Genomic DNA, 25550 nt, shown 5'->3' on the forward strand with positions numbered 1-25550 from the left:
TAGGTGAAAGAAGGAAGGGGGGGAGTAAGTATAGTGGTACAGCCAGGGTCTTTGAATCAGACGTCGTGCATGAGATCACTGTGTTCTGCAGCTTGTTGTCTCAGTGAATGATTTCAAATTCTCAGATGAGTCCACATTTCCATCTTTCACTCGCTGCTGCCACATCTCAAGTTTTCTGACAAGTGATGTGAGTTTTTCTGCCAGATGTGGGAGCTGAGCGTTTGTGCCCTGCATCTGCACATTCAGATCATTGAGTTTCAGGAACATGTCGCTGAGGTATGCCCGTTTCATGAAAAAGTTGTTACAGTTAAATCTGTTGGTAAGATTACTGCCCTCTTCATTCAAAAACATGCAGGTCTCCTCTCGAAGTTCAAAGAGCCTGGACGGCACCGTCCCACGTAACAGCAAGTGGAACTCACTGTGATGCAGAACTGTGGCCGGAGCCTGTTTCTTCAACCGATCCAGGCTTTCACAGGTCGTGTTTTGTTTCATAACTTTAATGTTAAGGCTCTTAAAAGAGTTGTGAAGAGCAGATGTGCTTGGTATGTCATATTTTTATGGCTTAACAAATGGATAAGACTGCAACTCTGGAGAAAAAGTGAAACCAAACATAAAGTGGTAAGAAAACAAGAATACACAAAGAGAAACTTACAGGCTTTTTACAGTGAGCACAGAAACTGTTTCGACATTGAAAACAGGTGACCTTCAACTGGTCTCCATCATAGATGAATCCATATGAGCACTGAGGAGAACAAACACGAGAAGGGAAAGCAGAGGACAAGATAGAAATTTCATTGTACAATAACACTATAACGCAATCATAGTCCATGAAAATGACTTCTTGTATTCGGTTGAGTTGTTTAAGTAAAAAGGTATTTTTAATTAAATCATTTCAATGGATCTTGAAAGCTCCATGACACAGAGTGCACAGACTCTCGTGTAGTTACCAAGCACTCTGCAAGCAAGAGCACTGGGTAAGATTAATTCATTCATTACAGCCTTTTCAAAATAAATTGCTGAACTAATAACTGGCAATGAGTCAGTCATATTGTTGTGGAAGAATTTTGTCCCACTCTTTGCAGAATTGTTTTAATTCAGCCACATTGGGGTGTGTGAGCATTTTTAAAGGTTATGCCAAATAGGAACATTTTTCTTCATTTGTAGATATTGGCTCTCATTATGGTTTCCTGGAGTCCCAGTGCCCCTGAAATGGTTCTGTACCCTGTTCCAGACGGTTTCTCACCTGCTTTCCTTCTCATTTTAAGCCTGTCATGTCTAGTAGATCTGAATTCACCGTTGTGCCAAACAACATTTGTGTTTCCGAGATGAGCTCTATGTTACTCTGTATCGACTCCTATTGTTTGTGTTTATCTTTTTCTTTCTTTCTCTATTCATTCATTTCTGTTATTACTCAAGATTGCATCATAATCTGTTTCTATAAATGTGCGTGAGAACGTGTTGATTTTGGCTTCATTTTGTCGCACAGGTTCAGTTTAAGTGATTTCTTGATTCAACAGATCTGGCAGTAATCAAGTGTTAGTAAAAATGAACTTAGTTAATTTGCAGTTAATTCATGATTTTAATAAGGAGAGCAATTACTTTTCCACAAGGAACAGATAGGTTTGGATAGCTTTTTCCCTTTAATTTTTTGCATCTGTGTCAGGGACTCTGAAGTTAGCGTTCATCCTCCAGCTTCACTGTGTTTATGTCATGCTAACATAGCTGTGTCGCTAGTGATCACGTAGCACATCATTATATACCAGCTAGCCCAACTTCAGTAACCCTACAAACGTCACTGCTGTTTAGTTTAATGTCTTCATTTATGTTGGAAGTGATAGCAGAGCTGTACGTTTGAATTTGTTTCTGAACTCCCTCAATCAGGACATGCTATATTGTATTTAGATGGAAGCTAGCGAGCTAACTTCCTGCTAACTTCTAACTCTGTCAAATGTCACAAATTCTGTTTTCATGGATGCCTGGATGTTAAACTGTTACACCTGGTAGAGCAGAACGCTGATCATTTTATTACAGATGGAAGAATTTAGACAATTTTTCAACTCTCAGTGATGCCGCAGTGATCGTTTGACCTATGAACCTGCAGCAGAGTTTGGGCCCAGGCACGGCTAGTGACGTCAGACTTAAAGACTATAGCTTCCATCTGGGAAAAGTGAGCTCTTCACTGGTCACCAATTCAATTTCAAAATTTGCAAAACTACTTACCACACTATTGTTTCATATAAAGAAAATTGAATCGTTAACACATGTGAAGCATCAATAATCCAAAAACGTGTACTCAAACTTGCATCACTTTTAAATAGAAATTAAGTAATTACATTAAGTAATTTGTTCATTGAGATTTTGTTGCAAATATTGATCCTGTACTCACATGACAGCACCAGAGAAATTTGGGGTCCTTGATTAAAGCCTGCTCTGTCAGCTTCTTGTGAAAAAGCTCGTAGACTTCTGGCTCTAGACACTCTCGCAGCTGTGAAGACCAAGAACGTTAACTTCACAGAATGTACACGTAAAGACTGATTTACCTGTCACGACTAGTCCTGTTCTTCCTGTAAAAACATTTGTACAGAGTAGAAGATCTCTGGAAGATCTTCACCAAGTATGGTGTCAGTCACTCTTTCCCAGGTTTTACTCATACTGCAAACAATGCGTTGTATGTTTGTCACTCTTAAATATGAACACCTTTAAAATAACACAAGTAAAGACAAAATGCAGTTTCTAAGTGACCTGTTTCTTATTAAGAGGAAAAAAATCCAGACATACGGCGGTTAGTGAAAAACCTCTTGCCCCCTAATAACTGGTTGAGGCAAAAACTGCAATCAGGAGTTTCAAATAACTGGCATGAGTCGTTAACAGCGCTGTGGAGGAATTTCGGCCCACTTGTCTTTGCAAAATTGTTGTAATTCAGCCAAACTGGAAGGTTTTTGAGAATGAACCTTTTTAAGGTTGTGCCATGGCATCGCAATCGTGTTCAGATCAGAACAGTGACTGGGCCACTCCAAAGTCTTCATTTTGTTTTTCTTCAGCGACTCTGAGGTGGACTTGCTGGTGTGTTTCGGATCATTGTCCTGCTGCAGAACAGAAGTGCACTTCAGCTTGAGGTCATGAACAGATGGCTGGACATTTTCCTCCAGGATGTTTTGGTAGACGGCAGAGTTCATGGTTCCATTTCCCACAACAAGTCTTCAGGTCCTGAGGCAGCCCCAGACCATCACACTACCACCACCATATTTTACTGGTGGTATAATGCTCCTTTTCTGAAATGCTGTGTTACTTTCACTCCAGATGAAATGGCACATCACACTTTCCAAATAGTTAAAGTTTTGTCTTGTCAGTCCGGAGAATATTCATCAATCATCAAGATGTTTTCTGGCAAAACTGAGACGAGCCTTTATGTTCCTATTGAGTCAGTCCTGGTGTAACTTTGGTCAGCCGGCCACTCCTGGAAAGGTTCACCACTGTTCCATGTTTTCACCATTTATATGTTTTTATACTTATTTTTTATACAAGAGATATCAGTTACTTATGTTCTCATTTGTTCCTGAATTTCCTTGGATCACAGCACAGTGTCTGGGTTTTGAGGATCTTTGGTCTACTCCAGTCTAAGGCAGGTCCTGTTTAAGTCTTATTTAAGAGAAGTGCTTTTAATTTTCAATCACTTTTTCCACACAGGGCCACAATAATAATAATTATTATTATTATCATAACAATAATACTAACACCCTCATTTTGTGTTTACTTGTGTCATCTTTGTCTAATATTTAAATTTGTTTGATGATCTGAAATATTTCAGTGTGACAAACATACAAAAAATAGGACCTCAGGAATGAGGCAAACACCTTTTCACACCACTGTGAATAAAAACTGGTGCTGACAGTCACAATCACAGGTATTAATATAATATTAATACTTCATTTCACCCTTTGTCTCCAGTAATAGAAATATAAAGATTCCAGACCTCAACACTGATTATAACGCACTAACTCTAACACAGGTGTTCCACAGGCTGACCTGAACATGCATTAGGACATAATGATATGACCAAAATGAAATGATTACTACCCCTCTCTTACAATATTACTCTCATGGATGTAAAAAATTCTGAATAAAAATTAAAGTTCTGTATAATTAGTAAGCCTAGAAAAACAATATTGCAATAACTAAAGACACATAACGTGTACATGTTCAGGTTTTTGATATTTTATGGGCCGAACTGTAATCGATGACATAAATAATAATCTGAGAAAGGAATGAAAATGTTTTACTGTTAAACAGGAGAAAAAACATAATCAGTCCCTCCAAACTTGCAGGACACAGCATTTTGAAACTGCTGCTCAGCAGCCTGTAATTCATTTTCAACCCAAACTGCAAAGTTAGATGTTGCTTGTCAACTGAATTTTCTGGCAACCAAAAGTTTGTGTAGAAGAATTTTGGTACATTAAGCTCTTGTATATTTTGTACATTGTCCAAAATGTTGGATTGGAAATAAACTCAAAGAAGTAGAGACACTAAATCGTACCCTGCTCAGCTAACAGCTAACAGCGTGAAGCCAATGTTCTGCTCATTAATCAATCATCAAGACATTTAATCCATTTTAGAAAAGCTCTGCAGAGAAACAACAACTGAGCAAAGAAAAAACCAAAAAATGCAGTTCATTGTTTCACTGAACTGTAAGTGATGGCAGGCTGTCAAGATGACAATGTAGCAGTCAGAGAGAGGAGACATTCTCAATCTGTTCCCGGTTTCTTTGCTTCCTACCTGGATGTCCAGGGTGGAGAAGTAGCTGTTGAGGTGTTCGGGGTCATTGATGTCAGGCTCCCAACAGACTGGACACACCATGTCTCTGATGTGTTTGTCCCTTACAGCGATGGTAAAGTGCTGCTGAAAACAACCACAGCACACAGAGCACTGACACGACGTGAGAGACTGCATCTGAGATAGAAGGGAAGGTGGGAGGAAGTAGAAAATCAAGGAATGGAAATCATTCAGAAAAATATTTAGTGACCCAAAAGCATCTGTAAAGTAACCCTAACTTTGCTGTGAGGGAAAACCGAGAGGCAGATGGGACATTCTTTAGCGAGCACTCGCTTGATAAATTCCCTGTCGTGGGACTCTTGCACTGCCTGCACCACATCTTCTAGGGAATAGGGGGCGCTGTGCTCCAGAAGAAGCGACAGTGCCAGCTCACAGCGACCCCAGCTGGGTAGATCGTAGACTGCTAGAAGCCACCGACATACACGCTGAAAAAACAATAAAATCATGTTAAAATAGACTTCACATTTTCTACCAGTAATGCCAAACATGGGGTCTTTGTAAAGTACTGTGTAACAGTTGCAAGTCACTCCTCATTTCTGTATATTTTGCTGGGAAAGTGAGCACAGCAACATGTCCAAACAGTTTAGAAAACTCATATCTAACTCACACTATTAAAGCCTCAAAATTAAACCGTAAACCTGACAGTGATCACTCACTACTGTACATGTAAATTATTGTACTGTAGTGTGGGTCTCGGTACAGGCATGAAATGTGGGCCTGCCTGGAAGCCCCACTATGGGGCCTGGGTGGGGCCCCAGTAGGGAAGCTCATGTCTACAGTATGAGCATGTGGCACTTCATACTGGTATGGTATGACCAGCTTTTTTTTCTCAACACAGCCTGAAGGCTTCTCTTCACTGGCTTCCTGTTAAATCTGGAGTCTTAAATAACTAATCCCCAAAAGTGGATTTTGTTCATCTGGACGTAGCGTTTTCAGTGGGACAAATAATTTGTTACTCATCCAAATGACTTCTTCAGTCTCAGCTGACTGATCCAGCTAAATCCAGTGGAGTGGTTTGGTTTAAACTAGATTAAAGCCAACAATGGTCTTAAAAAATTCTATATTTTAAAATAAAATAATGAAACATACTAACCGAAAATCGATTTAGCTGCATTCTGGATGCAGTAGCTAGCGAGCTGATTGGAGACTGTAACAGCCAATCAGAATGTTTGCATCCAAGTCTGTGATTGGTTGGTTTTGTGGCACACCTATAATGGTGTACAGAGAGTTGAGCGTGCACGGAGCAGAGATGTTGAGAGTAGTGATGGTAAATTCGATTCTTTTTACTGAATCGAGTTTGAAAGAGTCACTCACCAAAGTGAATCGGGTTGTTTGAGTCATTTGAGTCACTGAGTCAGTTGACCAGAGAGTGCAAGAAATGTACATTTTCACTCAAACTTAATTTGTTTCTCTTTTCATGTAAATCCTACTGCTAAGATGAGTGATTGAAAAAGAAAAACAACTATTTTATAGAGCAAAAAAGAAAAAAAAAAGATTTCTAAAGAGAACATTTATTTTATTTATTTTTATTTTATTTTATTAGATTTTCCTCAAATGTGTCAAATATATATTTTCTCATCTAAATGTCCACTGAGCTGTGAGCCAGGGGGCGGTAATGAGCCTTAACATTGGTTGCCAACCAAGAAGAAGAAGAAGCTGTGAGCCAGGAGGGAGGGGGTGAGTAGCTCAAATGTGCTGTTAGCATGTTAGCAGAGCGATGCTACTGTGAACTGAGGAGCTATTGTCTGGATGTGAGCTTCTACTCAGGGTTTTTTCTTCCAGTTCAGAGCAGAAATGTTTTTGTTAAGAAACTGGCTATTGTTTTTTCAACACAATTGTAATTATAAGCTAGATATATTTCTACTAATGAAATGAGTTTGCTAACAGCAACAGCGATGAGTCTGTGAGTCAGCTGGGCTTGTGAATCATGATTCACGAGTCAGTAAAGTGATTCTCGAATATTGAACGATTCGTTCATGATTCGCACATCACAATTTGAGAGTGAGAGCGACACACTGAGAGCAGGTCTGCAGATGTCTGTGAGCACACAGAGCAGAGATAATAGCAAAATTCATTTCTTGCAGGCAGAAATGAATTTTGTTCGCTCGAATTGAACTTTTCTGCACTGAAAATAATTTTCTCCTCAAAATACAACATTTGCACTTGCATTTTTTTTAATACATGCACTCACAATAGAGACACAAAAATAACGCTGTAGAGTTTTTCCTTCCCACTGTCACCAAGCACTACTCATAGAGGGTTTTCTCTGTATTACTGTAGGGTCTTTGGCTAACAATATAAAGCACCTTGAGGCAAATGTTGTTGTGATTTGGAGCTATATAAATGAAAGTGAACTGAACTGGACCTTAACACTGAAAATGGTCAAGAACAAGGACAGGACTGAAAATGAGTGAAAAAACAGCAATGTCCAAAGACAATGACCACTTTAAAAATGCCAAGAAATCCCGACTCCTTGGAAGAAAAATATAAAGAAATGAGGATGGCCCATTTGAAAAAAACCTACACATTCCAAAATAAAAATCCCCGGTGTGGCCATAAACTAAAGATCTGGGCTTTAAACTGGCCCCAGCGTAAACCAGTGAGTGACATCACACGGCTGTGGTTTTACCTGCTTGTCAGGATGGTGGATATCGACAGGAGGCTCAGGTTTCTCACTCCAGATGCGTTTGTGGAAGGGCTCCAGAAGTGGTCGTTGTAGCAACGCCAAGGCTCCTCTTACCTCACCACCACTCTGCCGTAAAACCTCATGACAGCGACTTTCATCACTAAAGCCGAGTGCACGCAGCTCCTTTACCTGATAGGATAGAATGAAGAAATATAATTGAATGTCTACACAGAGGGTGGAGTCATGAAATATCAGGGAACAATGCTAAACGTTTGACCAAACATCACCTTGGCGAGTCTGTCTCTCAGAGCTTGTCTGGCAGCTCTCTCTGTGTCACCCCCTGCTGTAAGCCAGGCTTGCTTAGCTTCTGCTCTGGAAAGCTGGATCACACTTTCTGTTTCTGCAAGATCTACCACTTTGCCAGCCTCCTTGGCGAGATCCTGTGTTATGTTATTCTGTGTAGCAGGACAGTTTCACTTTCAGAAAACACAGAACTATAGTCAGAGTGATGTGTCAGGTTTAACAGGAGGTTACTGACTTTGTCTTCAGTTGGGGTCTTATCAGAAAATGACTGAAGGGAGGATGTCGCCACCAACATCCTGATCTGGTCTAACAGCAGGGGAAGTTCAGTCTTTAACCACTTGCAGGGCAGGATGTTGCTGTCCCCAGCTACCCTCATGCTTGTGTATACTTCCTCTGGACTCACTCCTTTCTTCTCCCCATGCTGACACAGATATGAAGAACAAACGAACTTGTGTTAAGACATGAAAAGAATTCTGTATGCAGATAAAATGACAGTACGGTGACTTGCTCTGATTAGTTGAATCAGCTTTAGCCCCTCCTCCTTTATCAAATTCTGCCTCCAGGAGTCCAGATCTTCAGGAGCAGGTTCCTTCGGTTTGATCGGCAGAGCAGGGACACGTCTAACAGGAGAGGGAGGGCGGAGCTTCACTGGCAGCGGTGCAGGCTCTGGGCGGGCCAGGTCACACATCTCACACACCATAGCCGGAGAGTAGTTCAGATATGTGCAGAACTGACACACCCACTGGAGCAGAGTTACAGGAAGAGAGTCACTAACCACGGTGAACCATACTTGCCAACCTTGAGACCTCAGAATTAGGGAGACATTGGGGAGGGGGGCGTATATATATATAAAATACATGAATTTTACAGTGTTTATTTATCGGAGAAAATAACTTAAATAAGTAATAAATACTTTTTAAGTTATCTTAAGTGACTTATATATCATGTTTAACCTGAGTAGTTAAAGACCGCGGGGGGTCTGAAAGCGATGTGCTGGGAGTCCGCTGCTCTCTCCGGCTCAGATATTTGAAGTTTACACAGCTACATTCTCACCTGAAAATATGTTAAAAGTTTATTTTACGACCCAGAAAGAGTAACAAGAGTAATATTGAAACTAAGTCGCTGCCGCCATTGTTGGAAATCGGAATTGGAATTGGCTGGACCGCACTATGAAATCTGGGATATGGTTTTTTAATTTTGTTGTCCCGGTGGAAAATCGGGAGGAATGGTGGCTCCGGGAAATTTTTGGGAGGGGCACTGATATTCAGGATTCTCCCAGAAAAATCGTGAGGGTTGGCATGTATGCGGTGAACAGCCACAGCATTAAACGGCTGATGAAGAGTTATGATCAGGAACGATAATCATATCTAACTCACACTATTAAAGCCTCAAAATTAAACCGTAAACCTGACAGTGATCACTCACCTCTGTACATGTAAATTATTGTACTGTAGTGTGGGTCTCGGTACAGGCATGAAATGTGGGCCTGCATGGAAGCCCCACTATGGGGCCTGGGTGGGGCCCCAGTAGGGAAGCTCATGTCTACAGTATGAGCATGTGGCACTTCATACTGGCATACTGGGGTGGCTGCAGCTCAGGAGGTACAGCAGGTCATCTAGTGATCGCAAGGTTGGTGGTTTGATATTTGATGAATAAATTGGAGTCCTCATCATGTCATGTGATTTTTCTGGCTTTCTTTCTAATATTTTAGGGTCTTGGCCAACATAAAGTGCCTCTAGGCAACTGCTGTTGTGATCTGGCACTATAAAAAAATGAATCCTTAAACAGATGTGACTTAAACCACTGCAGCGCAGTACCTTTAATAATTACAGCACGCTCTAATCGCTGTAATGAAATGTTATTAGCAACAGATAGCTAGCAGGACGAGCGCAGAAATGTGACCACACTCACACACCTAACCTGACTGTCAGGGTCACCGGGCATCCCCAATACTGGTGCTGGTGGTCTGGGTGGGGTTATGGGTGGGTGCGACGGGGTCACTGGAGGTCGCGTCGCCAAACGAGGTCGTTCACAAACCTCACACAGAATACTACTGGCTGCATTCACCATAGTGCAGCTCTTACACTGCCACTCTAAAAAACAGCGACAAACACGCACATCACGTTATTACTCAAACTGAGCTTTACAACAAAATTCTCACAGAAGCCTTTGTGAGAATCACGACAAATTAAATAATGGACGTTTTTAATACACACTAAACATAAACAGATGTACATGTAGATCTTATGTGTAGTCTTTATGAATATTGTATGTTCTTTATGAATACTAACTAAGATAATGACAACGTAGTATAATAATAATAATAATGGCGTTTTCCTGCTTCAACAAGTCGTAGATTACTTGTTTATGTTCTGCCCGACAACTCGGATCAGAACTGCCAGCAGGGAGGCTGCAGAGCGCACCCTGGTGGACAAACTATGTTATAATAACACTGGTAACATGGTTGAAGGAGGTTTCCTCTATGCAGTTACTAATATATTGACTATTGGCCGGGCTATGGTTCAAACCAAGAAGCTCCATGTCATTTGGAAACAGTGCAGCACTGTGCCAGCCATCAGTTTCTATGTTGAGGAAAAACCCCAGAAAAATAAAAGACATAACAACATGCTATTGCTAGAGCCTGAGATACACCAAAGGATAACAGACCGATGATAGTAGCAGGCTGACATTCCTCTTCTTTAGAGCCGAGGGGTTCCAAGCGAGGCTGCTCACACTCGTCACAGAGCACATCCTGGATAGAGTTGACTTTAGTGCAGTGAAGGCAACGCCAGGTGGAAGAACTTGAAAAGTAAAAAGATCTAGTTTAAGATGAAAAAAGTTAAACCAGCAATAGTCATATATATGTATGTATGTGTGTATGTATATATGTATATGTGTATATACACATACATACATATATAGTTGTAAATTCCGAGGATTACTGCACCCTTGTAAGACAAAGTACATTTTGCCAAGAACTGCTTACCCTGACCCTTCATTGCTCCTGTTTTTGGATGAAGTTGATGATGTGACAGCTGTTCGATGGTGGTTGGCTCTCTCAGGGTAGGAGTGATACAGTCTGTCACAGTCTGAGCACAGCCCCTGGAGGCAGGTGAGGCAGTGGGCTGAGATGCGAAATATTCCACAAATAGCGCAGTTCTCTGTGAAACAAAACAACAATGACACAACACTGCTTTCTGCTATAATTTGTACCCACTCACAGCAACAATTCATCGTTGTTTTGCAATGTAGCACATGATACGCTGTTAAATCTAGACTTAGAAAGTGTAAAAATACAACATAAAAATTCATAATAATTGGAATCTTTCCTTCCAGAAGTTGAGGCTCAATTCGCACATCTGGCCTTTTCCAGTCCTACAGACTGAAGCTATATTTCCACATTCATATGTCACACACTCACACCCACATTATGATGACACATTGATGGAAGTTGAGTGTCTTTAGCATCAAGACTGAGGAAGTCAGACATCAATTTCTCAGCTAACCTGGATGTTTGCTTGAGAAGGTGGAAAAGACCTGAATGGACCTGAGGCTTTGGTTGTTGGCAGAGAGCGAGTGGCTACGGTTGCTCTCCCTGGAGGATCGACGGTATAGGGAAAAAGCTAGAGACTTGGTCTGGCTGTCTGCATGGCGTGACGAGATCACAGCATCAGTGTTGAGTCCCACATCCTAAGAAAAGAGAAAAGTGGCTGAACGCTGGCTTTAAAACTAGAGCTGGTTCACTCTGTCTGATAGTATATTAATATCAACATGGCTTCATTAAAAATGCAATCATAAAGACAACGTATGTAGATAATAAGAGGAGGACAATAAAGCTGGAAATCTGAAAGTCTCTATTTAAACTGTGGATGTATGGACAGAATTCCTCCCCTCACTTGTGAACAAGACCCCAAGATTGTCTAGGGAGCTTGGGAAGAAAAGCGTCAGGAAGTTTCTTGAAGATGTTTCAGCTCTCATCCGAGAAGCTTCTTCAGTTCTAAGAGGAGTTGGCGGAGAGTCACAGATTTTTAGCCCTACTGGGAGTGTCTCTAAGAGGGCCGTGGATCCCGTATTGTTCCTCTGCCTAATGATGGTCGTTCATCTTTGAACAGAGGCTTACGACACCAACTGTCTGTCATTTTGGATTATAGCCCACTCACATCTTGGGCCATTTCATCTCAGTACCACAATAGGGTGGGGCAGGGTCTCACAATGGGTTCACCTGAAACCTTGGTTAAAATGCAGGAGTTAACAGACACCCATTTTCACACCTTGGCTCGTGTGATTAGGCAGAGGTGGTCCTCGGGGGTGGGGGGGGGGTCCTCGACCCTCTTAGGGATACTCCCAATAGGTCTTAAAAATCTGGGACTTTCCACCAAATGCTCTTAGAACTGAAGAAGCTTCTCGATGAGAGGTGAAACATCTTCAAGAAACTTAAAGAAGTCCAGACGCATTTCTTTCCAACATACCACGATGACCTGGATGACTGAGAACCTTCACAGACAAGACCCCAAGATGCCTAAACTCTCTCATTTGGGCAGCAAGTCCCTGCCCTGGCTAATTCTAATGCTAATTCTCATATCGAACACTATCGAAGCTGAAAATCTCCACTTGAGAAAGCCAAAAAAGCCAACTGTTTCAAAACCACAAAAGAGCAAAATAATTATTAATTGTGGACTATAAACATTAGGTCACTCTGTTTCCATTTGTAAACAATTTAATAATTGATCAAAACCTGGTTACAGGAGCAGGTATTAAGGTTCAACATACCCAAGTCAGTCAAAATATTGGTAAAGTTTATTTGAAGAGTGTAAGTCAGCATTTAAAGGCAAGAGTGAAACTAATGACTAATCTGACAGAGGACTCATCTCTGTGCTTGTCCTGTTAGAGCAGGGCTGTCAAACGTATAGCCACATCGACCCACAGTACAATTACACCCAGCCCGAATAATTATATTATATTTCAATCATTTCAAATGTCAATTATTAATGGCCTGTTGGTATATGGTATCCGAATCTTCAGCCCTGCTGAGAATCTATGTAGCCGGGGTCAGAGCACACAATGCGGCCAATCACATTAAAAAGACTGACTGGGATCATACCACGATGTGAAAGAAGGAAGGTGGGCAGACGTTCTGAAGACAGCTGGGTACACAGCATCTGAGGGAAAAATGAGCAGCATCTGGCCGCATTTCAATGATACTGGAGACTACAAAGCTGAGTGCAGAATTTATAAAATTAGGAGCTGGCTTAAGTAATACATGTTTTTATTTCCACCGTGGAGGACAAAAAGGTGTCAAAGTTGCCGGGCCTTAAACCTCCTGTGTGTTCTCCCTACTAGTATGAAATGCATCAAAACAAGGCTTTTATGAAAACACTGAATAAAAATTGCTTCCGTGAAAAAGTCTAAATTTACAGTTCGGTATTCAATATTACATAAACTACATACAAAGTGTCTTTGATTGGCAGAGATGCAGAAATGTGTGCATGTACCACAGAGCCATGGCTCAGTGTCCTAGTATCTAAGTACTCCGACTTCATTGTGTTCATGAAGCCATTTACAATTCTTGTTTGAGCTGCTGCTCACCACAAACAAGCGCAGGCATACATTTTGGACTTTTCACAAGTCTTACAGCTTTTCCTAATGATACAAACTTCCCTTACAGCCATGCATACTACACAAAGTAATTAAGCAATAAACAGTAAAATAACAGAAACCTTCCTGTTTCTATTTTCTACTACAGAAATTTTAGTTTTGATTAGTAAGGTACCAACCTTAGGATTAGTAGATGACCTGATCTACCTCCTGAGTTACAGCCAGGCCTTAAAAATCTGACAAATATGGTGTCTAATCAGGATGGCCTTAACTTGGATTCTAGTAACACTGTGAGGAATCCTGGAGTAGTTTTGACCAGGATATGTCCTTCAATGTGAACATTAAACAAATATGTAGGACTGCTTTCTTTAATCAGCACAAGTTCTTTAAAATTAGAAACATCCTGTCTCCGAGTGATGCTGACAAACTAGTTCATGGATGGTCTACTGTAATTCATTATTATCAAGTTGCTCTAAAAGCAGCTCCCTAAAAAATAACCTTCATTTGCTCCAAAACAGGGACTAGAAAGAGGGAGCATATTTCACCCATACTGGCTTCTCTTCGATGGCTCCCTGTTACATCGAGAATTGAATTTAACCCTTGTGTTGTCCTTGGGACATTTCTGTCCCTGAGGTGTAAGGAAATCGGGAGGACATTATGAGGGTTACATTCACCACACATGAATTTGTTTAGTATGTAAAAGATGGATGAAGCCACTGTGATGTCATCCAGTGGTCTTTGGACTGTTTGTTTTATGGAGATAACTGTTTAATCTCGGTTTGCTGCTTCGTTTGGTCCCATTTCATTAACCCTCACAATGTCCTCCTGATTTCCATACACTTGTGGTCCTCAGGGACAAAAGGACAACACAAGGGTTAAGTAATTAAGTGATTTATTAAACGATGAAATACAGATTTAAACAGTTTAGTGGGGATGGGATAAAGTAAAGAGATGCACCTGAAGCTAGGCGAGTGGCTCCAGCAGATCCCAGGAACAACATCTGAGATCTCTGTCCACAAGAGCGCAGTCCATTAACAGGACCCTCAAGCTCCCAGGCCTCTTGGAAAGGACCCCCAAAAGACCAAAGGATAGATAGAATGTAGGGCTGGGCCATATCATACCGTTCACGGTAACACCGGTATAATGTTGGGCAATGATAGGAAAATGAAATATCACGATAGAATATGGGTAAAACGCGCATGCGCAGTGCCTTTGTTTTCATACGCACATGGCGGAAAAAGCATGGCGGCGACGCAGAATGAGAAGAGTGAAAGCAGATCGTTGAATGAAACATGAACCAGAACTGGTTTGTAAAAATGCTGCAGCTTCACTGGTGTGGAACTGGTTTAGCTTTCGTCCGTCAGATACACAACAAAGCACTATTTTTGGTAGAGCATGCTAGCGGGCCGTCGTTATTACCGTGTTGTTTGGAAAATACGGCACACTTAAAATCAATCCTTTGATTTTTCTGAAAGTCGACAGAGCCCCTTATAATCCCGTGTGCCTTATGTATGAACTCTGGTTGTGTTTACTGACCTCGAAACGATTTTATGTACACGGCACTCGAAAATCTGTCAAATGCTTTGGTACGACTTTGCTAAGCTACGAAGCCGCACCGCTTGATGGATTGTCGGAGCATTACGGCTATCGTAGGCGGAGCCTCGCGGAGTGATACGTGCTGTGCTTCAACATAATATTACCGTATTGTGTGTGTATAACCTCTTTTTAAGTGTTGTGGATATTATACATGGTTATGCTGAAGATATGTCGGCCAGTTTCCACTGGAAATGCCTTTTGGTTAAACTGTCAGCGAGGAGTTTGCACTGTTACATTTTTATATAACTTTAATGCACATAAATAACAGCTGCTTGTTTAAGTGAAAATACATTGATGGTTTTTTGCACTAATAAAGTTGAGGAGTTGTAAAGTATTTTGTCTAGTGTCAATTATATCGTCAGTTATATCGTTATCGCAAACTTTCAAATGTATATCGTGATAAATATTTTTGGTCATATCGCCCTGCTCTAATAGAATGTATATAAAAAGCATGACATTAAGAAGTGCAAGTTGAAATTGCAGGAAGTAATTTCAACATTAGTGGATGGAGACAGGGTGGGTTTAATGTGTGTGGGAGCCGAGGGTCTCTGAGGTGTGCTTATTGTTGTTGGTGACTACTCTACTGTGATTATTATTATTTTAATGTGAGAAAGTGGTTTATGGAAGTTATAAGATAAGATAAGATAAGATAACCTTTATTAGTCCCACACGTGGGAAATTTGTTTTGTCACAGCAGGAAGTGGACAGTGCAAAAGTTATGAGGCAAAAATTTGAATACAATAAGAATAAATACAGTACACAACTGTACAGAATAGAATAAAATACTATATACAGTAGAATAAAATAAAATAAATATACAATAAGATAAAAATAGAATACAAATACAAATACTATATACAACTGAGTAAAAATACAACGATGACAGAAAGGATTATTGCACTTAGTGTTATTGCATACGTATGGATGTGTGTGCTTGATCAGTTAAAGTCTTTATTATGGAGTCTGACAGCAGTGGGGAGGAAAGACCTGCGAAATCTCTCCGTCCCACACCGTGGGTGCCGCAGCCTGCCACTGAAGGAGCTGCTCAGTGCTGTCACAGTCTGCTGCATGGGGTGGGATATAGTGATGTATTAGCAAATGTGAGGAGTTCAAGAGATTAAAAAGAAGTAGCTGGTTCCTTATCACAGCATGAAGCGCTCCCAGTATGGAAATCATCATGTTTATAGAGGGTCATCTATTCTATAGGGAGTGCACAGTGTGGCGTATGTCAGCACAATCTTAACTAAAAGGTCACGAGCAGCCTCTCCTCCAGTTTATTCCTCCTTAAAACACCTCATACCTACATACAGACAAATGGAAAAACTTCTAAACCGGAGGTTAAAGTAGTAAGGACTGGACCGAGGAGCAATTACAAGCCTGCTACGCCTACACAGACTGGAGTGTTTTTGAAGCTGCAACCAAGGGGGGGGACCAGAAACCAGAGGTCCAGAAACAAGCTGAGCAAGGAGATCAGGGTAACTAAAGGAGTTACAGTGAAAAGCTAGAAAACAGCTTCTTAGCTAATGACCGTGCATCAGCTTTAAGAGTTGTGAGAGTGCCTGTGCTGTATATATGTATGATCTATAGCAATCAGAAATATTGTGTGAAGGCCAAGAAAAATGCCCGAAAAATGTTTTTCCCAAGTGGATCATTACGGCTTTTGCCTTCCTTCTATCATAGTCCTGAGTCTGTTGACTCAGTGGTTTTGATTATTATTATCTTATGTTTCAGGTTAATTCATAAGGGTTTCTTGTTCTTAGGGTTTGGTTTCTGTTTTGTATTTTGAGCGCCTTTGGTTCTGTGTCTCTGTGCCGGCCCTGGTCCCACGTCCCTCCCTGTTGCCACGTCTGATGTCTTTGCGTTAGTCTTACGTGTCTTGAGTTGAGTCTGCGTTGCTTCCTGTGTCTCGTTAGCTTTGATTTGTACCTGCTGTGTTATCACCTGTTCCCCATCCTCTTGTTGTCCGTCTGTATTTAAACCATGTGGTTCTCTCTGTCTGTGTCACATCGTCAACGTCATCCACACCTTCTCCGCGCCGTGTCTCATAGAATAGAATAGAATAGAATAGAATTCAACTTTATTGTCATTGCACATGCACAGGTACAGGGCAACGAAATGCAGTTTGCATCCATCCAGAAGTGCTTTAGTGATATAGATATATTACAATATATATTAGCAATAATATAGATATGTGAGTATATTACAGAAATGGGTCTATTATGGTATGTTTATAATGTACACGGTATGAAGTATGTTGTGAATATTCATAACTATAAGTATGTACAGGCTGTAGTGAGTACAAGCTATGTACAGGCTATGAACAGGATATAAATATGAAAAACTATACAGAATATGAAATAAATAACTTTACAGAATCTGAGATATACAGCTATACAGAAATGGGAACTATGCAAGTTGTAAACAGTTGTAGGATTAAAGATTATCGAATGTACAGAATGATTATTTACACAGAGCTATACAGTAGTGCAGTTAAGATAAGTGAGGGTGTAGATAGTTTCTACAGAGGTGCTAGTGGTTGTGAGTGGTGGTTCAGTCCATGTTATTATTGTGTGTTTGAGGGTACAGTTGTCCATTGTGGGTGTGTGTATGTTCAGTCCATGAGTTTAACGTGGGTCAGATGTCAGGAGGCAGAGTTCAGGAGTCTGACAGCTGTGGGGAAGAAGCTGTTCCGGTACCTGGTGGTCTTAGTCCGGAGGCTCCTGTGGCGCCTCCCAGAGGGCAGGAGGGTGAAGAGTCCATGCGATGGGTGACTGGGGTCTTTGATGATTTTCCCAGCCCTTTTCAGACACCGCTTCCTGTAGATGTCTTTTATGGCAGGAAGTGGTGCTCCGGCGATGCGCTGGGCAGTTTTCACGACCCTCTGCAACGCCTTCCGGTCCGAGGCAGAGCAGTTCCCGTACCAGACTGTTATACAGTTGGTCAGGATGCTCTCGATGGTGCAGCGATAGAAGTTCACCAGGATGTCTGAGGACAGGTGGTTCTTCCTCAGAGTCCTCAAGAAGAAGAGGCGCTGGTGAGCCTTCTTGACCAGCTTGGAGCAGTTGGTCGTCCAGGTGAGATCCTCGGAGATGTGGACTCCCAGGAACTTGAAGCTGCTCACACGCTCCACAGCCGTCCCCTTAATGTGGATGGGTGGATGTGGGTCAGCATTCCTCCTGTAGTCCACGATGAGCTCCTTGGTCTTCTCGGTGTTAAGCAGCAGGTTGTTTGTGTCGCACCACTCAGCCAGACGATCCACCTCCTCCCTGTAGGCGGCCTCATTGTTGTCACTGATGAGGCCAATCACCGTGGTGTCATCTGCAAACTTAATGATGGTGTTGGAACCATCAGCAGGTCTGCAGTCGTGGGTGAAGAGGGAGTAGAGGAAAGGGCTCATCACACAGCCTTGTGGTACACCGGTGTTCATTGTGATGGTAGATGAGCAGTGGTTATCCAGCCGGACATGTTGGGGGCGGTTGGTCAGGAAGTCCAGTAACCATTTGCAGATGAGGGAACTGATGCCCAGGTCTGTCAGTTTCCTGATGAGTTGTGAGGGGTGGATTGTATTGAATGCTGAACTGAAGTCTATAAACAGCATTCTGGCGTAGGTGTTGTTGTTGTCCAGGTGTGAGAGGACAGAGTGCAGTGCGATGGAGACTGCATCCTCTGTGCTCCTGTTCTGGCGGTATGCGAATTGGTGGGGGTCCAGGGTGGGGGGGAGACAGGATTTGAAGTGTGATAGGACCAGCTGCTCTAAGCACTTAGTGATGATGGGGGTGAGTGCTACTGGGCGGTAATCATTGAGGCAAGATGGGTTGGAGTTTTTGGGTATCGGGACGATGGAGGTGGATTTGAAGCAGGCCGGTACCACAGCGTGGGCCAAGGACAGATTGAATATGTCTGTGAGCACTCCTGCAAGCTCCCCAGAACACGCTCTGAGAACACGCCCGGGGATGCCATCAGGGCCTGCAGCCTTGTGGACATTGATCCTGCTCAGCACCGCTCCTACATCGGTGGGGGAGAGAGTCAGAGGTTGGTGGTCTGGCGTCATGTCTGCTTTGGTTGTGGTTGTGGGGTTCCCTCGCTCAAAACGAGCATAAAAGTTGTTGAGCTCGTTGAGGAAGGAGACATCAGAGGATGCGGGGGAGGGTTTGGTGGTCCTGTAGTCTGTGATGGTCTGGAGTCATCCTCATCCTCCATGTTCTGGTGAAGTTCTAGTTCCCAGTTCCCAGTTCTGCTCTCCTAGTCTATGCTTCCTAGTTCTAGTTTCCTGAGTCTAGTTAGTTTTAGTTTGTGTTTGAGGTTCTTCGTTTGTATTTTGTAAAGTTTACTTCTAACAAAGAGTGAGTCCACATCCTGCCCACACACAGCACTAGCCTGACACCTTCCTTCTTTCACATAATGGTATGATCCCAGTCATGACCTGCTCCAAATGACATGCCTCGTGCTTTCTTGGCATAGATAATTTTTGATCACTGCTTGTTTGAATCCGAATTATTAAGCTTTCATTTCAGCGTAACTGTGGTCAGCACAGTAGCGAGCTCTTTTTGATGACACCGGTTTTATTTCCCGCAGTTTGAGAGCCACCAGTTTAACCACTTAAATGTAAGAGAAGAGACTCACCTTGTGTCTGAGTGTAGGAATGATTCTCTCATAGAATTCAGGATGGGGATGAGCCTCCTGAGACCAAACCAGACAAGTCATAATTAATGAAAAAACTACAGTGCATGTACAGTAGTCTGTGTATGTGTGTGTATATATATATATATATATATATATATTGATTTGACCCTTTTAAAACACACAATCATCTTTTCCACGACCACAAGATGTGTCTTTCCACATAGTTGTTTATGAAATGAGAAGCAACTCATTGCATCAGTTAGGGTTAAATAACTTGTTGCCAACTGAAAGTTAATCACCCACGCAGTAATTGTCCAGTAAGAGGCTCATACCTATTTGCTTAGTTAAATCCAGGTGGCAGCTTCTTTGGGGGACAAGTCAGTGTATATTTTAGGGTCTAACTTACAATATAAGGCCTTGAGGCGACTGCTGTGTTGTGATTTGGTGCTGTATAAATAAAATTGAATTGAAATATAAATAATAACATGAAATACTTTACTCTGGCTGCAGGTTATTCTGATGTCTGACGTAGAGTTTCCTTATCACAACCCTAGTGGTGTTGAAGTTTGGAGGAACATCTCCGACCCAGCAGGGTCGGCTACTGTACCTCCTCGCTGTTGGCCATCAGAAGAGCAAGATGACAGTTGCTATATCACCGTGGATAAGCATCTCATCCCGCGCAAGACAAACCATCCCCTGGGGCTTTTGAGGAACTTTTCAAAACCCATTTTGTGTTCAGTTTGTCTTCTGATGCTACGTTGCTGAATTTTTACACATTCCTGCAGACAACAGTCTGAGAAAAGGAGGGAGTCAACCAGAGTTTGAGGGTTAGAGCCAGACTGCTGAACCAGCCAGCAGCACTCATACTCAGTGCAGGGCTCGCAAAATCGCAAACCCAACGTCCCGGGGCTAGCAATTTTTCCAGTCGGGCTACCAAAATCCATCTCAGCCCTGCCCGTCGGGCTGTCATAGGAAGGAAAAATATATGTCAATGCTTTTGCATTCTTTCGCAAATGTAGCTGGGTAATTATGTCATTGGCATTGATGAGCCACTGTCAATATGTGACATATTGAAATCGCGTTTGAATTTGCGCTTGTTTTTTGCTTTCACTTTCACTTTGCGATCGCGCGAACTGTGTATAGAGAGCGGCAGCACTGATTGGTGAGTGACAGATCAATTGCGCACCAATTCCTCTGACATCGTCTTATCAATCGTTAGCTTACTATTCAAACATGACAAGTGAAATCTCCCGCAGCTTAAACATGTGAGAGGTTGATCGCGCAGAGAATCGCTGAGCGTTATGTGAGTGCCTGTGTAAAAGCAGATGGATTTACGAAGGTATTTTAGTTCTGCTGAGCCAAATAAGACAGGTCAGGGTGAAGACGGGACAGCAAAGAAAAGCTTACCACAAAACAGAAAAGTTATGACAAATCAGACAATGAGGCAAAAAGAAAGTGCAGCTTTTTTTGTTTCATGGACAAAAGAATTTCTGTGGCTGGAATATGACGAGCTAAATAACATGATGTTCTGCCAGATGTGTCATGAGTTTCCCTCCATTTCTGAGTCGACAAGCGCCTTTGTTACTGGGACCAGTCATTTTAAGAAAGACCCCATCAGAGCCCATGAGAAATGCAAGAAATGCATTATTGCTCAGTCTGCAGTATCTTTCCCAGAACAAAAAACAATTGCAAAAAACATACTAAAAATAAACAATAAACACAGACTGATTCATGTCCTACACAGTTCTTACAAGTTCATAGAAATTTCTGTTCAATTAGAACCAAGTATTTGAGTTGATGATTGTAATTTTTATACAGTTGTTGTAATTTGTGTTTTAACTATTTTTTGATTGATGTTTTGTTTCCTTTACAATATTATACTTTAATGTATAACATTGTAAAGGAAACAAAACATCAATCAAAAAATTGCTCTTTTTTTAATTCGGGCTACTTAAATTTATTTGGGCTACCAAAAGCTGAAGAGTGCCTGCCCGAAGGGCTACCAGGGATTTTGAAATTTTGCGAGCCCTGCAGTGAGTGAAAAGTATGTGACCTGTTTCATGTGTCTGTATCCCAACAGTCACAAGTCAACTTCACATTTAAGAGTTGAACATTTGAAAGAGCCAATCCCCTCAGCTCCAGACGTGGAATTCACAAAATTGGCCAAGTTTATTCTGCCGTAAGACACTTGCCTCCAAAATTTAATTTGGTTTTGAATAACATTCATTTGGGATCACTTTTTCACAGGTGAGATCTCCACAAGTACGGTTTTTATGTTATACTGGAACCATTGATCAATGATATAAACACTGGACAGCTAAGGGCTAAGTCTTCCATTATCTGGGGAGCAATTCTATGGTACAATCTCACAGATCACTGGAGATAATCTAGGGACACACAAACGTCTTGGCTTGAACGAGTCATTCAGGAGCCGTCATTTCTGTTGCCTTTGTTTCTTAAACCGTATACAGTGAGGATGATCCTGCATTGCCAGTCTCTCCAGGAAAACACACAATTGAAGTTTTTATATGGTTTGAAAAAACATTCACACTTAAGTATTTCCATGTTTGTAATTCCGACTTATTTGATATAATGCATGATCTTTTTGAGGGTGTAGCTCAGTACGAGATCAAAAAGCTCTTTGAATATCTCACGCAACACTTAACATCAGAACAAGACTTGCTTTCCAGGATTTAGTGTTTTGATGATGGAGTGATGATGGAGTGATGATGGAGTGATGATGGAGAGTGCTGGCAGTGGCATTGGTTTGAGTTCTATTCAGTGTCTTGTGACATTATTATTCTTGCAGGACACGAAAACTGGAATTTGTTTTTGTTGTTGTTACCTCAAATAATGAACATAGTTTTTCCACTTTCTATCACAATGACAATATTTGACTGCATTAGAATTTGTTGACCACCACAAACTATTTATCCACATAGAAACTTGATACCTAAGCATGATTCTATGATCCATTATTTCCCCCTTATTACACATGTGGAGTATGAGGTTTGAAAAAAATTGGGGAAAAGGGCTTAAAATACTTCACTTTACATGCAATTAATGCAGAATTTATAAATGTTTTAGAAATGTAGAATTTATAAAGGTTTTCCTATTATAAACCCAGTACAGATTCATATACAACATTCAACTTTTCCCAATATTTAGGAACACTCACTGTTTCCTCAGGGAAAAAGCAAAGAGTTCACACTGACCAAAAACAAGAAAATGCAACAAGAGACTTTGTTACATATAAACTAGGGCTGCCACGATTAGTCGAATAGTCACGATGATCGTCGACGACTAATTTAATAGTCGACGCGTCGTTTGAAGCTTTGTAAGATCCCAAAAGACGCAGGAATAAGTAGCAGGATTTAAGAGTGTAATAACGGACTGAAACAGAAGATGGCAGCACTGCATGTACAAGGATGCCAGCTGCCGTTAAACCCCGAAGAAGAAGAAGTAGCTCTGTCCCAGAATTCATAGCGCGGCCCAGCTCAGTTTCCAACAATGGCGGCAGCTAGTTAGTTTTAATATTACTCTTATTATTCTTTCTGGGTCACAAAATAAACGTTTAACATATTTTCAGGCGAGAATGTAGCTGTGTAAATCCTCAAATATCTGCTCAGTTTATCAAGACACCGCATATTTTCAAAAGCGCTCCGACGTTTTCGGAGACGTCTGTTACCCACTAGCTCGATAGCTAGCCGGGGGCGAGGCTCACTAGAGCCGTGAGAACACCGGACTCCCGGCACATCGTTTTCAAACCCACCGCCGTCTTTCGCTACTCAGGTTAAACATGATATACACCATATTTTCACGACTATAAGGCGCACATAAAAGTCTTAGATTTTCTTCAAAAAGTGCAGCGCGCCCTGTGTGTGTTGTTGTTGTAAGGAGGACGTAGTAGAGAACACCATGAGAACGCTAAAGGGGGACGTGTGGGCGTTGATTGTATATAAAAGGACAGGTATGTGCGTTATGCAGAACCTCGTTGTTTTAACAACCCTGAAAATGGCAAATAGACACGCTTATGAAGCACAGTTTAAACTGAAGGCCATCAGCTACGCGGAGGAACATGGAAATCGAGCAGCCGCGAGAGAATTTAAGATTAATGAATGGATGGTTCACAAGTGGAGGAAGCTGGAAAACGAGCTCCGACAGGTCAAGAAGACGCAGCTGAGTTTCCGCGGACATAAGGCGAGGTGGCCCGAGTTGGAGGAAAGACTCGAGCGGTGGATCATCGAGCAAAGAACGAGTGGGAGAAGCGTTTCGACGGTCACCATTCGACTAAAACGCTAGCAGAAGAAATGAAAATTGAACATTTCCAAGGAGGTCCGTCTTGGTGCTTTCGTTTCATGAAACGGTGCCATTTTTCCATCCGGACCAGGACTACGGTAGCGCAGCAACTTCCAGCGGATTATAAGGAAAAGCTGGCCATCTTCCGCTCCTACTGCAGCAAACACATCGCCGACAAACACATCCAGCCCAGCCACATCACTAACATGGACGAGGTCCCGCTCACTTTTGACATCCCGGTGAGTCACACTGTGGAGAAGAAGGGGACCAGCACGGTAGCGATACGCACAACGGGGTATGAAAAGTCTTCTTTTACTGTTGTGCTTGGCTGCCATGCTAATGGACAGAAACTGCCGCCTATGGTGATTTTTAAGCGAAAGACTTTGCCTAAAGAGAAGTTTCCAGCAGGAATCATCATTAAGGCAAATGAAAAGGGCTGGATGGATGAGGAAATGATGAAAGAGTGGCTGAGGGAGGTGTATGTAAGGAGACCAGGTGGTTTTTTCCACGCATCACCATCGCTGTTGATCTGTGACTCTATGCGTGCCCATCTCACAGCCGATGTGAAAAAACAAGTGAAGCAAATGAACTGTGAGCTTGCTGTCATCCAGGAGGCCTGACCAAGGAACTCCAACCGCTGGACATCGGTGTGAACCGCCCGTTCAAAGTAAGGCTGCGAGCGGCCTGGGAGCGATGAATGACCGATGGAGACCACAGTTTCACCAAGAGTGGAAGGCAGCGCCGGGCGAGTTACGCCACAATTTGCCAATGGATTGTAGATGCTTGGGCTAACATGTCTGCTGGCACTGTTGTTCGAGCTTTCGCAAAAGCTGGCATCATTTCCGAGGAGCCGCACGGCACGGAAAGTGACTCTGACGGTGAAGACAGTGAACCTGGCATGTTTGATGGAGATTTAGCGCAGCTGTTCAATTCAGACACAGAGGATGAGGACTTGGATGGTTTGATTGATGACGATTACCGGTAATAAAAATGTGAGTACCTAACTCAGTTTTACTCCCGTCCTATTTTTAAATACGCACACTTGTATGCTTGTGTGTGTTGTTGTTGTAAGGAGAATGAGAATGTTAAAGGGGGAAGTGTGGGCGTAGATTGTATATAAAACCCGCGCCCTGTAATCAGGTGCGCCTTATGTGTGTGTTAAATACAGTTATGGCACACATAACTGAGACTGCGCCTTTTAGTACGGTGCGTCTTATGGTCGTGAAAATACGGTAAGTCACTTAGATAACTTCAAAATGTTATTGTTTGGCTTTTTCAGTATTTTATTTGTTCCTGAGTAAATCGGTTTGGCTGAGATTAAAGTTATAGTTTTACACAGCTGAATAAACGTCAAGCAGACAGCTGATCATCAGAAGTGTGAGATGCTCGAGAGTTTACTCCGGTGTCCTGTTATATTTTAGATAGCAAGGAGTTTATTAAACTTCACCGAAACAATCTGCAGATTTCATTAAAATTTAACAAACTATCATCTTGTCTTTATTTTTAGTTAGCACAGACCTTAAACACTTAAAGCTGTAAGCTAATGATAGTTATATAAGAGCAGATGCTGCTGGTGCAATAAGCTGTACGTTGTACGTCCAATGGATGATGATCTGATTAGTCGACTAATCGCAAAAATAATCGGTGACTAGTGACTATCAAAATAATCATTTGTGGC

The 25550-nt window shown here is 41.9% G+C and overlaps 1 protein-coding gene and 1 long non-coding RNA gene across 6 annotated transcripts in view; one reads left to right on the forward strand and one right to left on the reverse strand.

Annotated features, from left to right (window-relative positions):
- Window positions 1-25550, reverse strand: part of LOC120736713 (E3 ubiquitin-protein ligase RNF31) — a 44182-nt gene that overhangs the window by 13412 nt on the left and 5220 nt on the right. For 2 of the 5 annotated variants that reach the window (XR_005696584.1, XM_040036989.1), the window contains exons 5-17: window positions 19574-19630; window positions 11266-11449; window positions 10746-10920; window positions 10427-10560; window positions 9680-9852; window positions 8268-8501; window positions 7995-8180; window positions 7744-7911; window positions 7460-7645; window positions 5049-5255; window positions 4774-4947; window positions 2387-2485; window positions 653-742 (exon numbers count right to left, since the gene is read on the reverse strand). Coding sequence is in view for 4 of the 5 variants with exons in the window: in XM_040036989.1 (XP_039892923.1) it covers window positions 653-742; window positions 2387-2485; window positions 4774-4947; window positions 5049-5255; window positions 7460-7645; window positions 7744-7911; window positions 7995-8180; window positions 8268-8501; window positions 9680-9852; window positions 10427-10560; window positions 10746-10920; window positions 11266-11449; window positions 19574-19630 (2067 nt within the window). In the remaining variant the exon portion in view is untranslated. The remainder of the gene's footprint in view (window positions 1-652; window positions 743-2386; window positions 2486-4773; window positions 4948-5048; window positions 5256-7459; window positions 7646-7743; window positions 7912-7994; window positions 8181-8267; window positions 8502-9679; window positions 9853-10426; window positions 10561-10745; window positions 10921-11265; window positions 11450-19573; window positions 19631-25550) is intronic. The other 3 variants (XM_040036990.1, XM_040036992.1, XM_040036991.1) reach the window with 3 other exon arrangements.
- On the forward strand, window positions 8966-24078 carry LOC120736721. The gene is made up of 3 exons (XR_005696590.1): window positions 8966-9066; window positions 9214-9218; window positions 24066-24078. It is a non-coding gene; the product is annotated as an uncharacterized LOC120736721 (long non-coding RNA).

The sequence above is a fragment of the Simochromis diagramma genome, unplaced genomic scaffold (assembly GCF_900408965.1).
Source record: "Simochromis diagramma unplaced genomic scaffold, fSimDia1.1 OVJJ01000630.1, whole genome shotgun sequence".
Taxonomy (NCBI): Eukaryota; Metazoa; Chordata; class Actinopteri; order Cichliformes; family Cichlidae; genus Simochromis; species Simochromis diagramma.